At 46.6% G+C, this 11,900-nt stretch overlaps 1 protein-coding gene across 2 annotated transcripts; it reads left to right on the top strand.

The window, feature by feature from the left end:
* The first annotated feature begins 208 nt into the window (after positions 1-208).
* LOC101169704 (uncharacterized) lies at positions 209-11,863 on the top strand. 2 transcript variants are annotated; one of them, XM_011478740.3, is made up of 12 exons: positions 209-294; positions 898-1,601; positions 1,679-1,758; positions 1,875-1,955; positions 2,036-2,083; positions 2,158-2,226; positions 2,312-2,386; positions 5,999-7,892; positions 9,350-9,472; positions 9,631-9,861; positions 9,934-10,047; positions 11,208-11,863. In XM_011478740.3, the coding sequence occupies exons 2-12, from the start codon at positions 941-943 to the stop codon at positions 11,492-11,494; spliced, it is 3,663 nt and encodes a 1,220-aa protein (XP_011477042.1). In that variant the 5' UTR covers positions 209-294; positions 898-940; the 3' UTR covers positions 11,495-11,863. The 2 variants fall into 2 exon arrangements, with proteins under 2 accessions (XP_011477042.1, XP_020561298.1); XM_020705639.3 differs by having other exon boundaries at positions 224-345.
* Positions 11,864-11,900: the final 37 nt, after the last annotated feature.

The raw sequence follows: 11,900 nt of genomic DNA, 5'->3' as shown, positions 1-11,900 counted from the left end.
TTTGGAACCAGCCGTTTGGTTCCAAATAGAAACAATTTAAGTAAAAAATAAATAGTTATTTGAACTTTCTATTTAAAGTTTTGAATCATAATTGTTTAAGTTTTCATGTAAAATCGAATCACTTCTGTATTTAGGAGATTACCCGTCCTTTCCATTAAAGTTCTGATTAAAAATATTTATCAAAAAAAATTGTGACTTCTTGAGACCACTTTTATTGTGAAAAGGCTAGCGGAAAGACTGTATTTTCCGTATCCGGGGAAAAGGTGAAACTCTAAGGGGCAGTGATCTCCCCAGGTGTGTTTTGCTTCTTTGAAACAGTAAACATATTTTATTCGGGATTTAAAGGTGAGGCGATTTTAATTGAGCAGCTTTTAAACTTTGGAGTCGCTGTTTGAGAACCGATCGATTCCAGGCTGTTTAAGCTAGCATGCTAAAGGCTAGCCGATGCTAACGGTGGAGGAAACATGAGGGAGTCTCTGGTGGACATTTGTCCAAAGATTGCAGTGATTTATGCTCTCAAGAGCAGCTCAGACTGTAGACTTTGGGCTTTGGAGCATCTCGTTACATTTGCCCCAAAATTTCCACAAGTTTCATTCGCTATTTTTTGTGGCTTTAATTTAAGTCTGTACCTATAAAATAAGATTTGAACGGATATTATTTCCGGTAATGTGAAGATCAGGGGTATTATGTGTTGTTGTTTAAACGAGACCAATATTTAGTCAGTTTAAGGGTTTCTACTGGGTTGCTGGGAAAACATCAGCCAGAGTTTTGTTCTTATCTGAACAGGTTTCCTTAAATAAGTTCAGCATGATTTCACCCATAAATAATGTATTTTTATTTTTGCTTTAAGATCAACCGAAGCACAAACGAGCAAAAGTGTTTTGTTTTTGTTCTTAGGAGACACTTTCAATGTGTTGAGAGGCGTCAAGCGTTTCGGAGGATGATGGAGAACCCCGTCGTGGATAAGAACCACATGTCCTGTCAGACATGGGTCGGCGGGAACGGCTGGTCCACGCCTTCGCCTCAGGGACCCCCCCTCATCGACCCACACGGCGGCCCCCAGCACCTCGGCCAGGGCTCCTCTGATCCGGGCTCTTTGTTCGGTCACCTGCAAGGCTCCGGTCCGAGCTGCATGGGTGACGTGAGCGCGCTGGCGAGCGCTCATCACGCTGCTCTGAAGCCCCTCCACATGAGCAACGTTTCGTCCCCCAACTCGCTGTTTGACAACATGACAAACCAGGGAGTTTCCCACCTGCTGTCCTTTGCTCAGCACATGCCGGATCCCTCGTCTATGCTGGCGACCGCAAACCAGGTGAAGACTCTCCCCCAACCAAACCGAGAGCTGCCCCCCTGCAGGCCCCAGCATTTGGCTACGGTTCCGTCCTCGGACCCCCACAAAGCATTTCACACGCCGTTAGGCGGACATGCTTTAGCTAACGGGCATCACGCCGTCAGCTTTTCGGCGTGTGGGCAGCACGCCGTCTCTGCTCCCTTTGGAGGGCAGGGTATGGAACCAGGGGGGGTCTCTGGGTTTACCCACAGCTATGGGACGTCTGCAGCTCAGGAGCAGCATCAGTGGCCGTCTTCGCTGCACAGCCGAGGCAAGGAGACGTTTGGACCTCCTCCTGTGCTGTTTGAGGAACTGATTTGCAGTCAACGTCTGTTTTTCCTTTTTAAGGAGTTTTGAACGAGTCCGTCCCAAATGCACGAGTCTGTCCGGACACAAACCCGATACCAGAGGAGGCCGCCGTTCCCGCGGTGAGGAGATCGTTTCGTTTTCGTCCAAGTCTCTTCCTCGACCTCCTCGCCGTTTTTCACGCAGACGTCGCAGGTTTCAGACTCACTGCGCTGACATTGAAACCGTTTCTTTTCAGGCTGGCGGGGACCAAAGCCGCTCAGGCCTTTTACGGCAGCGCGAACAGCTCCTCAAGCAGCTGGAAAACATGAACCGACTTGTAAGTAAGTGTTTTTCACGTCATCGCCTCACAGAACGGAATCTGCTCCCGTGGCTCACTCCTGTTTCCCTCCCGGTCAGCTGGAGTCGCTGCCTCCTGAGGATGAGGATGGCGAGCAGCCGCTTCACGTAAGATTCCTCTTTTCACGTGTTTGATAGATGCATAAAAACTAAAAAGAATCACAACCTTTTTCTGCCAACAGGAAGATTCATCCTCGAGGGAGAAGACTGAACCCAGCAGTGAAGTTCTGCATTTCTCCCAGGAGGCAAAGGTCCAACAGTAGCTTTCATGTCGTCGCTGCGTCTCTGAAGCGCCGCGCCGTCCAACTCACCTCTGTCCTTATCTTGTGTTTGAAGCTGCGACCTTCAGAAGATTTTCCACCTTCACTCGAAGAAAGCGGAGCTTGTGACGTTTCACCGCATCCGTTTGAGGCAAGCATGCAGATTTATTCATGTTTAAAATCCATTTTCCCCTGATTTTAGCATCATTATTCTCAGCAAAGGGCTGCCTACGCAAATGTTCAGTCAGGATAAACACAAGCTGGGTTTTGAAAATCTGTCCATTTTTTTGTGTTAAACACAGGGCTCCAGACTGCGACCAATTGGTCGCATTTTGAGACCGAAATTTGAGAGTGTGCGACAAAATTTTACATCCAGTCGCACATGTACTACCAGTAAATTTGCCTCCCTCATCCTTCGTATTTTTAATACATCAAACGTGGAAGGGGCACGTCAATGATCAATGAAATAATCAATGAGAGGCGAGCCACACGCACGCAGGCAGACACACACACTCGCGCACATACTCATCAAACGCGAGCACACACTCGCGTGATGCCTGTGTGTGAGGCGGCCACTGCGTGTGAGAAGAATAGGGAAAGCCACTGTGAGTGGCTAAAATGCGTGGAGGGGGAGGGGCCTAGAGATAATCGAGTGCGCGTAAACATCTGTGGGAAGGAAACGGAGACAAATATCATCACAAACTGATATGTGCGTCTGAGCTATGGGTAAGCGAACTATTGATTCGTTCTTCAGACCTGCAGCTAGTGTACCAGGGCCAGAGTGTACAGCAGGGGTCTCAAACTCGCGGCCCCCAAGATGATATTTTGCGGTCCCCGCCTTAATATGAAGGTTTAATGTTACTGCAGCCCGCCAGTTTGTATGAAAGACACTTTTTCATTGTCGTGCGCTGAGCTGACCAACCAATCACAGTGGGGTATATGACTCTTGGGGGGCGTGACAATGACAGGGTTTGAAAGCAGGAAACCTGACAGCCCCCTCCCTCCCCGGACCACATTAAGGAGTTCCTTACTTTCCTTTAGAACGTATTTATTCGCTCGTAATTGTCTAAATACATGCAGTCCGTGCTGAACTTTTCTCTGGGTCGCACAGAACCGGAGGAAGGTTTAGGGTTTTGGTTAAGCTCGCGGCGGCGTGTCACCCCCGACCACAAACGGTTTATGCACGGCTGTTAGGGCAGCTCACCGCTCCCGTGGGAGTCGGGTCAGCTGAGGAGAATAAATGTCCCTCACGTACATGCGTGACAGCTAACGGGGCTTGAACTTTAAATATGCGGGGGGTGAAGGCAAAGGAAGGAGAACAGGAAGTTGGAGTTGTCCTTACCATTCAATTTAGTTTTAATGTTCCTCTCTCCCTCAGTATGATCTGTTATTATATATTTTATGCTTATTTGAATGTTTTGTAATGTATGTAGCCTTTTTTTAATCAATTGGTATTTTAAATTATTTTGATTGATCATTGAACTACAAAAACCATCAGGACACATGTCCCATAATGCATTGTTTTGTAGTCATTAGGGCAGCTTTCAGTCAGTGCAGTACTAAATTTTCAGCTGCGTTCGCTCAGGTTGGGGCCTTGCTCCCACCCCTTTCTCGTGATATTTTTGTTTTGATTGACAGTTGATGTTGGAGCAAAAACAAAAATATACATCTCAAACCAGGTGATGTGTGCAGCGTTGAGTTCACCTGGGTGATCTCAAACATGCTTTTGGTGTCACCAACATACATTTCCATCTGTTTTCTTTACTTATTTGTACTGTCATGACAGCGATGCTTTTGTCAGTTTACCTTCATGTTGCATCTTCAAAAGTGCAGAATAAAATGTGACACTGAATTTGAAACAGCACATTGTAATCTCTGCATCTATTATTAAAGTATTTATTAGTAATACAGTGGAAATTAGTAGATTTGGTTAGAATGTTGATTCACGGTATGCGCCCCTAAATTTTCTGGTTGTGCCCCTAAAATTTTCAGTTGGGGGCCACTGTGCTCCTAGTGAAAAAAGTTAGTCTGGAGCCCTGGTTAAACAGGAATTTTGTAAACCAGAACCAACCAGAAACTGAAATAAATAATCAAAGAATCTTTATTTCTTTCAGGAAATCATGTATACGCTTTAAACAACTACAGATAAATGTATTTAAAATTATTCTTAGGAGCTTATGTTGTTTATATTTTATGCAATTAGTCTGAAAAGATTCAGGTTTTAGTGAAGAATTAATTTTAGTTTTTCCATGGAGTTGCAATACTCCTTTCCTCCACTGGGGGGCGCACACAGTTTTCTTTCACTCATGGATATTTGATCATCTCTGAGCAAAAATCACTTTTTGTTATTAAAATATAAACGTTTATGTGTTCTTCTCTCTTAACGCAAACAGTGCTGCCACACACACACACAAACACACACAATAACAATGATGACATCACGGCGGGAGGAACCATTAAAAATGCATGGGGCTGAAATCTCTTAGGGAGTTTCAAATAATAATTTAAAAAAAGAAATCCACTAACAAAACCAAAACACACATTTCGGGGATATCTAAAGGAGGTTTTAAAATTATTATGGGATGGCCACAAAGTGTGAAATTTGGCAGTTTTCACATTTTCCCCTTAATATGTGAACAAAACATGAGTTTGAACGATCGGCAATAGATTTCACGCACACGAATGTTGACCTCTGACCTCACAATTGAAAGTGTGGCACGCTCACTCGTGGCGTTGCCCTGCTGCTTGCACATTTTTTATGGGACTATTGTTGAATTTTATTTTAATTAAAGTTGTGCTGGGCAAACAGATGAGAGCTGAAGGCCTCTTGTGTTGGACATATTTTTACTAACAATAGTGTTTATTACTGTTACTGTTGTTGAATTTTAACACACAAACCGTTGGCTCAAGCTGAACGAAACAATGTGACGTATGACACGGATGTATTAGGAATGTGGGCGTGGTTAACAAAAAACTTGTGTTGCCACGGAAATCCCAACGTTTACTTTGGCCGATTCTTCCATAAAGGACACAGACCTGTTTGTCATCTCCAGGGGACCAAAAAATTGAATGGTTGCTATGGAGATGAAACCAACAGAAAAGCTGCCAATTTGAACAAAAGGTTTTTTTTTCATTCATTCGTCGGGTGCAGCTCTGACCGGGGGGGGGCATAGGGGGAGGAGTCAGTGAGTCTTCTAAGAGGCATCAATCACACGTACCATCACATGCTTGGAAAGTAAGGGGGCGGGGCATACAACGCTGCTTGTGGCTTTAATTGTTTGAATGCTATAAATCCTTCAACCATCGTTTTCCTGTTTCTGTTTCTTTAATCTAGCATCTTCCTCCATTTTTTGCCGCTTATCTCCTTCTACAGTTTTTCATCTATTTCAACCATCCAAATATTCAAATGTTCAGCTCTTTCAGCTTTTTCCAGCTGTGACTTTTGGTCCTTCAAATCCTTGAACTTTTCCAGATTTTCCAGGATTTCTGCCTCCATTGAAATCCATGGAGAATCCTTGGAATCTCTGAGCTAAACAAAGTGTCTTGATGTCTATTAAGTTTCATTTTCATACAGCATCAACCTGCAGTTTCTTCTGGAAACGCAGCTCCTTCTAGTTGACAGTTTGTATCCACTGAAGGTTATTTCTGAGGATTTGAATCCCTGTAACAGGAAAAGCTCTGGCAGGAACAGCGGTGACATCTCCAGAGGAAAACTTTGGGTTCTGACGTTTAAAAATCTTCTCTTTTCTCTCACTGTTTCCAGGAAAAGGAGGACAAGCGCGTGAAGTCCGATGATGACTGTGACGATGACTACATACCCAGCGCAGATAACAGCTTCTCAGATAGCTGGTCTGAGGATGAAGATGCGGCCCCCCCTGCTCCAGACAGCCCACGCAGAGCCTGCGGCCCCGCGGTCGAACAGTCGACTCTCAAACAGGAAGAAAGCGCTAAATCTGAGGAGTCTTCGTCTGAGGAGAGCAGCTGCCCCCCTCCTCTGAAGAAGCAGAAAACCCCTCAGAAGGGGAGCTTGGAGACCATGGTGCTTCCAGCGGCGAGCACCAAAGCGCGGCGAGTTTACGACAAGAGGAACTACTGCCTGTTCTGCTCCAAACCCGTGCTCAAAGTGGCGCGGCATCTCATGAACGTCCACAGCGACAAGGCCGAAGTGGGGGCGGCCTTCCAGTACCCCCCCCATTCCAAAGAGAGGAGCAGGATTTGGAAAAAACTGACCAACGAGGGGAACTTCCTTCACAACAAGAAGGTTCTGAGCTCGCGCCAGGGCCAGCTGGCCGTGAAGAAGAGGCCCAGCCGGCCCACGAAGGCCGTGGAGTACGCCCACTGCATGCACTGTCACGGCCTGTTCAGAACCAAGGCGCTCTCCAGGCACATGAGGAACTGTCCGGACAAAGTCAAGACGGAGGAGGAGCCGCAGGCGCGGGGGAAGCGCATCAGGTCGCAGTGCGCGCTGCTGGCGGTGAACTTCCAAGAGCTCGGCGTCGGCGAGAGCGTGAAGGCCATCATCAGCGAGATGGTGTACGATGAAGTGACGCGCGCCGTCATAGAGGACCGCACCATCTTGCAGTTCGCAGAGCAGATGCTGAGCGAGTACAGCGCCGACGAGAACAAGTTCAACTGCGCCAGACAGAACCTCCGGCAGATCGCCAGGCTCCTCCTGGAGGCCAAGAAGACCACGCCGCTGGAGAGCCTGGAGGACTTCTTCCACCCCGCCAACTTCTACCACGTGCTCTCCGCCGTGAAGGTCGTGTCGGGCTACGACCCCGAGAAGAAAAGGTTCAGCTGTCCCTCGCTGGCCATCAAGCTGGGCTACAACCTGCAGAAGATCTGCGGCATCGTTGAGGCGAATGCGGCGAAGGCAGAAGACGCCGAGAGGGCGGAGTCTGCCAAGAGGTTCCTGTCCGTTTACAGGAAGAAATGGAGGAAGCTCATCTCATTGGGGGCTTTGAGGAACCTCCGAGAACTAAAACGGAAAAAGGAGGCCGACGTTCCTTTAGCCGAGGACGTCAAGCTGCTGCAGTTTCACGTGGAGAAGGTCCACCAGCTCGCCGAGAAGAAGCTCCGAGAGAGCCGGTGTGTGGAGAACTACGCCGCCCTGACCAGGGTGCTGCTCGCTCGGACCATCCTGTTCAACCGCAGGAAAACCGAGGAGGTCTCGAAGATCCCCGTGACAAAGTTCCTGTCGCGGAGGAGGTCCGATGAGCTGGACGACATGGATGCGTCCGTGTCCGACTTGGAGCGGACGCTCTGCCGGTTCTTCACCAGGATCGACGTCAGAGGCAGCAGCGGCAGGATGGTTCCGGTTCTGCTCCAACCCTCTCTGGAATCATCTCTGGAGCTTCTCATGGCGGCTCGCCAAGAATGCGGAGTCCCCAAAAACAACGCCTTCCTGTTCGCGCGGCCGTCCGTGCGGTCGCCCTATAAGGGCTCCGAGTGCGTCCAGAGGTTCGTTCGGGAGTGCCGGGCGCAGCGGCCCGCGGCGCTCACGGCGCTGCAGATCCGGAAGCACTTTGCAGCGATGCTCCAGCTGATCAACCTGAACGAGGAGGAGGCGCGGCTCGTCCTGGGGCCGGACAATCCCGTCCGGACGCTGCGGGAGGACGGCGGCGCCGTGTGCGACGACGCCTTCATGGAGACCGGAGGTACGTGTGAAAATGGATCAATCAGAAGTTTCTCTGTCAACTTCCTGGTTAACTCCAGCAGGAAACCAAACATAAAGTCTCTGTTTTGGATCATTTAACATCAAATCCTGAAAATGTTTTTCCGTCCTCAAAGTAGGGCTGGGATCGTTTTCAAGCATGAAACCCAGCTCAGCATGTCTTTAGTTAGTGATCCTCACATTTAATGTTTGTTTTTGATTATCTATGCTTTTCCATCATTTTTGTGATGACTTTGATCAATCTGTGGGATTTGTTTTATTGTATTGAGGTCAATGCTTGAAATACATCAATCGATTAAAGGTGAAGCTGATTACAACTCCAGTAGATCGATGACGTAAAGACAATAAATGAAGACGCAGCAACGCCTCAATAGAAATAGAACAACTAGAAAAAACTTTCATTTAGACTCACGATCAGCTTTATTAGAAAAAGAAAAACTTGTAAAACTTTAGATGAATATTTTACCGACTTCTCCACCATGCTAGCAGAGGTCACATGACGTCACGTCATTGATTTTTGTCATCTTTGTAATTAAATATTATTTATAGTTTTTATTCAATTTGTTCCAAACAAAATCTTTTTTTCAGAACTTATTTCAGGAAACTGAACTCACTTCTATCTTCATTAAAAAAAAACAAAAAAACAATGAATAGTTTTACCAACACTAATATTTTAATATTATATTTAATATTAATTTAATATTATAACAATATTTAGTGTTTTTTGGAAAAGTATCCGAGTATTCAGATACGCGTTCCAGCCCTACATAACACACTCCAGTTTCATTCTCGTCACGTTTGCTAGAATTGGTTTCAGTCCATGGACTGTATCACAGAACTGGACTGAGTCGGTCAGTCCTGTTTGGCTGTAGAGCAGCTGTGTGTTAATAGAAATTCACCTTTGAACAGTCAGCTGTTGTTGCCGTTAGCGACGAGAACCAGGAATGCTAATTGAAGGTTTTCCCAGCAGCCTCTGCAGAACCTGACCTTTTTTTTTTTACAGTCATCTTAGATCCTATGGAGATGTTTACGTCACATCGCTGCACACAAAACCTGCTAATGTGCAAATTTTAGCTTTTCAATTTTATTTTTCCTTCAAACTTTTTATTTTTGCTTTCAAAAATACATTTGCGACACAACTGTTTTTGTAGACGTTGTGTCTCATCTCGCCTTTTTTCCTATCTTTGATTTTGCTCTCACATGTTTCCTTTTAGCGTGACAAATCTAAAAAATTCAACAACAACAAATGTTGAAGGCAAAATTAAAACTTTCATTTGAAACTGAGAAAGTTTTGTGTGCAGCGGGGGGGCAGACACATCCCTCCAGAGGATCCCAGTCTGGATCCAGAACCCAAACCCGTCCTGCAGACCCGTCAGAACCTTTCATCCACAGCAGCCTCTGCCTCCTGACGTTTCCACACCGACTCCGTTTCTGTTGCAGTCCGATCACAAACATCAGGAAGTCCTGCAGATCGACGGCGTAACGGAGCGCCGGGTCCAGGCGGGGGTTCTGCTGAACGGCGAGGACGTGGGGAGGCGGGGCGCGGCGAACCCAGGAGACGAGGTCCTCCTTCTGTTGTGTTTTTCTCAAATCTGCATGTGATCTGGTCTCTCTGAAAGTTGCGTGTTTGAGGATCCGCTTGCATGTGCCGGGGGGAGGGGTGGTGGTAATCTGTTACACAAATGAAGCAGCTTTTGTGTTGTTGTGTTTTTGTGTCACAGCGTCCCACAAAGCCTCAAAGTCCAAATGGGCCGAGGCGGAGGTCCAGGCGGTGGAGAAGCACCTGATGGACTTCATCAGGAGGCACCGAGTGCCTCAGAAATACGACTGCATCCAATGTCTGGACGCGGAGCCCCGTGCGCTGAGGGCGCGCTCGTGGAAGGGCGTGAAGGATTACGTGAGGAACAGGATCACCACGCTGCGCAGACAGAGCGGCGGCGTGGGATCTGCAGGTGAAGCGGCTGCAGGGCCAAAGATGGAGGAGACGTTTAAGAGGATCTGAGCTCTTCTCCTTTCTGCTGCAGGAAACCCGCCAGAAGTCCGAGCGGCGTCCTCCACTCGATGCTCAGGCGTCTCCAGAGTCGGCGGCGGGCCAACAAACCGCCACACCGCTGCCCCCCCCAGAGCTAACCCATCAGGTGGTTGTTCAGACAGGAAGTAGTTTGATTACAGTGTTTGTAAGGGGCTGTAACCCCCCCAATACTCGGATATCCACCATCGTTTCCAGAAAAATCCAGTACAAATATTTATGACGTCGAAGGTCGTGTAGTAAAAATACCCCGTAAAACAATGTATCGATGTAAACATGGTTTCAAAATGCAGAATAAGGTCAGATTTTACAAATATAAAGAAAATGAAGACGCCATTGTGGAGATGTCCCACCAGGTTTGTTTGTCCTGATCCGATACTTTATAAGGCATTTAAAAAGTGAACACATTTAACAAACGGATCCGATCATTTCTGATCATGGATCGTTTAAACGAAGCACTTCTGTCAAGTCGCTTCTACAATTAAAAACAAAATAGTGGAACTATTGACTAGAACAGCTGATAATTAGTCCTGTGAGAAGGTTTGGAAAGTAAAAGCTTTAGGATCTTCAGGTGGGATTTAAATGAAATTAGAATTATTTTTGTTCCATAAACATGATGATAAATGTTCACCACTAGCTATCAGTTTAAACATTTATGTGTTCTGATTTATTTTTTTAATCTTTTTTTCCCCAGAGTTGAACTTTGTAGACGGTCCCTTGGCAACTGTCTCTGTTTCCTTCTCATTATACAGAATACAAAAATATTCCTTATTTTCTGACGCCTTTATAGGTCTTTATTTGTGTAAACACAAACCAGTAGAGACTCTCGCTGTCAGCTTTAAATGTTTATTAAAAGATCTCAGAAGTCTGTTTTTCTGCGCCTCCTGCTCAAACTAGGTCTGAATTCCTTCCCTCCTCCCTCTACAGCGCGTTCTCCATGTTCTAGTTTGTCTGAATCTACAATCCAACATCCAGAGCCCTAGAGATTTCCCAGAAGTCTCTGCGATAAACCAATGTGCATCGATGCATCGAACAACCATTCTAACATGTGTTGAATAGGAAGACTTTTGGATTTGGAATCGAACCTCTACCTAAGTAACGATCCACTCCACCAGAGCTCCTCCCCCACGTCTGCGCGTAGACTGTAGTGACACATCTAAAGGCTTTCTCCAGCATCAGACGCAGATCTGTTTCATGAAAAGCTGCAGGATGATCTGATAGAGCTGCTGGTCCAAACCCTCATTCAGATGTAAATCTGCCCCCCCCCAGGCTCCAGAGTGAAGTGGGACGAGGCGGAGGTCGGCGCCGTGGAGAGGCACATGATGCGCTTCATCAACGAGCACAGGGTGCCCCAGAAGAAGGACTGCGTCCTGTGTCTGGAGGCGGAGCCACAGGTGCTGCGGGCGCGCTCCTGGAAAGGCGTGAAGGACTACGTCAGGAACAGAATCACCACGCTGCAGAGGCAGAGCGGCTCCTCCAAGAGTTCCCGGAGAAAAGCCGCCGCCGCCGCCGCCACCACCGCCTCTCAGCACAGAACGGTCCTGCAGCAGCTGTAGCTGAAAACCGTTCTGATCAGGAAAACCTCAACGTTCAGTTGAACGTTTGAACATCACAGTTTCACCTTTATAGAAATGTTCTTTTTGTTTTAAAGAACTTTTTATTAAACAAACCGACTGTTTTCAAATCAGAAAATTTAATTTTTCTAGATTTAGCTGGAGGTTGTAATTCACATTTAGAGACTGAAGTCAAGTTAGAATTCATTTTTTTATTTTTACTTTGAATGTTGAATAATGAATGCTGAAGCATTTTGTTCCAAAAACAGAGGATTCCTCCAAGGAACGGATGTAAAATAAACATTTTCATCAAGTGTTTGTATCCTGCTGCGTGTCATATTTCAAAATAAAAAGTTTTTTTGGTAGAAATAATCCTCGTTTGAAGGGGGACAGGATGCCTGTCTGTCAC

Source organism: Oryzias latipes, chromosome 9, assembly GCF_053564925.1.
Source record: "Oryzias latipes strain Hd-rR chromosome 9, Olatipes_Hd-rR_3.1".
In the NCBI taxonomy this organism is placed as follows: domain Eukaryota; kingdom Metazoa; phylum Chordata; class Actinopteri; order Beloniformes; family Adrianichthyidae; genus Oryzias; species Oryzias latipes.
This window is presented reverse-complemented; position numbering and strand designations above follow the sequence as displayed.

What these genes read in the sequence shown, in the direction of transcription:
- LOC101169704 (XM_011478740.3), top strand. Translation starts at nt 941, where the DNA reads ATGATGGAGAACCCCGTCGTGGATAAGAACCACATGTCCTGTCAGACA. An exon ending in TGGAAAACATGAACCGACTT is followed by an intron (nt 1,956 to 2,035) that starts GTAAGTAAGTGT and finishes CCTCCCGGTCAG; the next exon opens with CTGGAGTCGCTGCCTCCTGA. An exon ending in ATTTCTCCCAGGAGGCAAAG is followed by an intron (nt 2,227 to 2,311) that starts GTCCAACAGTAG and finishes TTGTGTTTGAAG; the next exon opens with CTGCGACCTTCAGAAGATTT.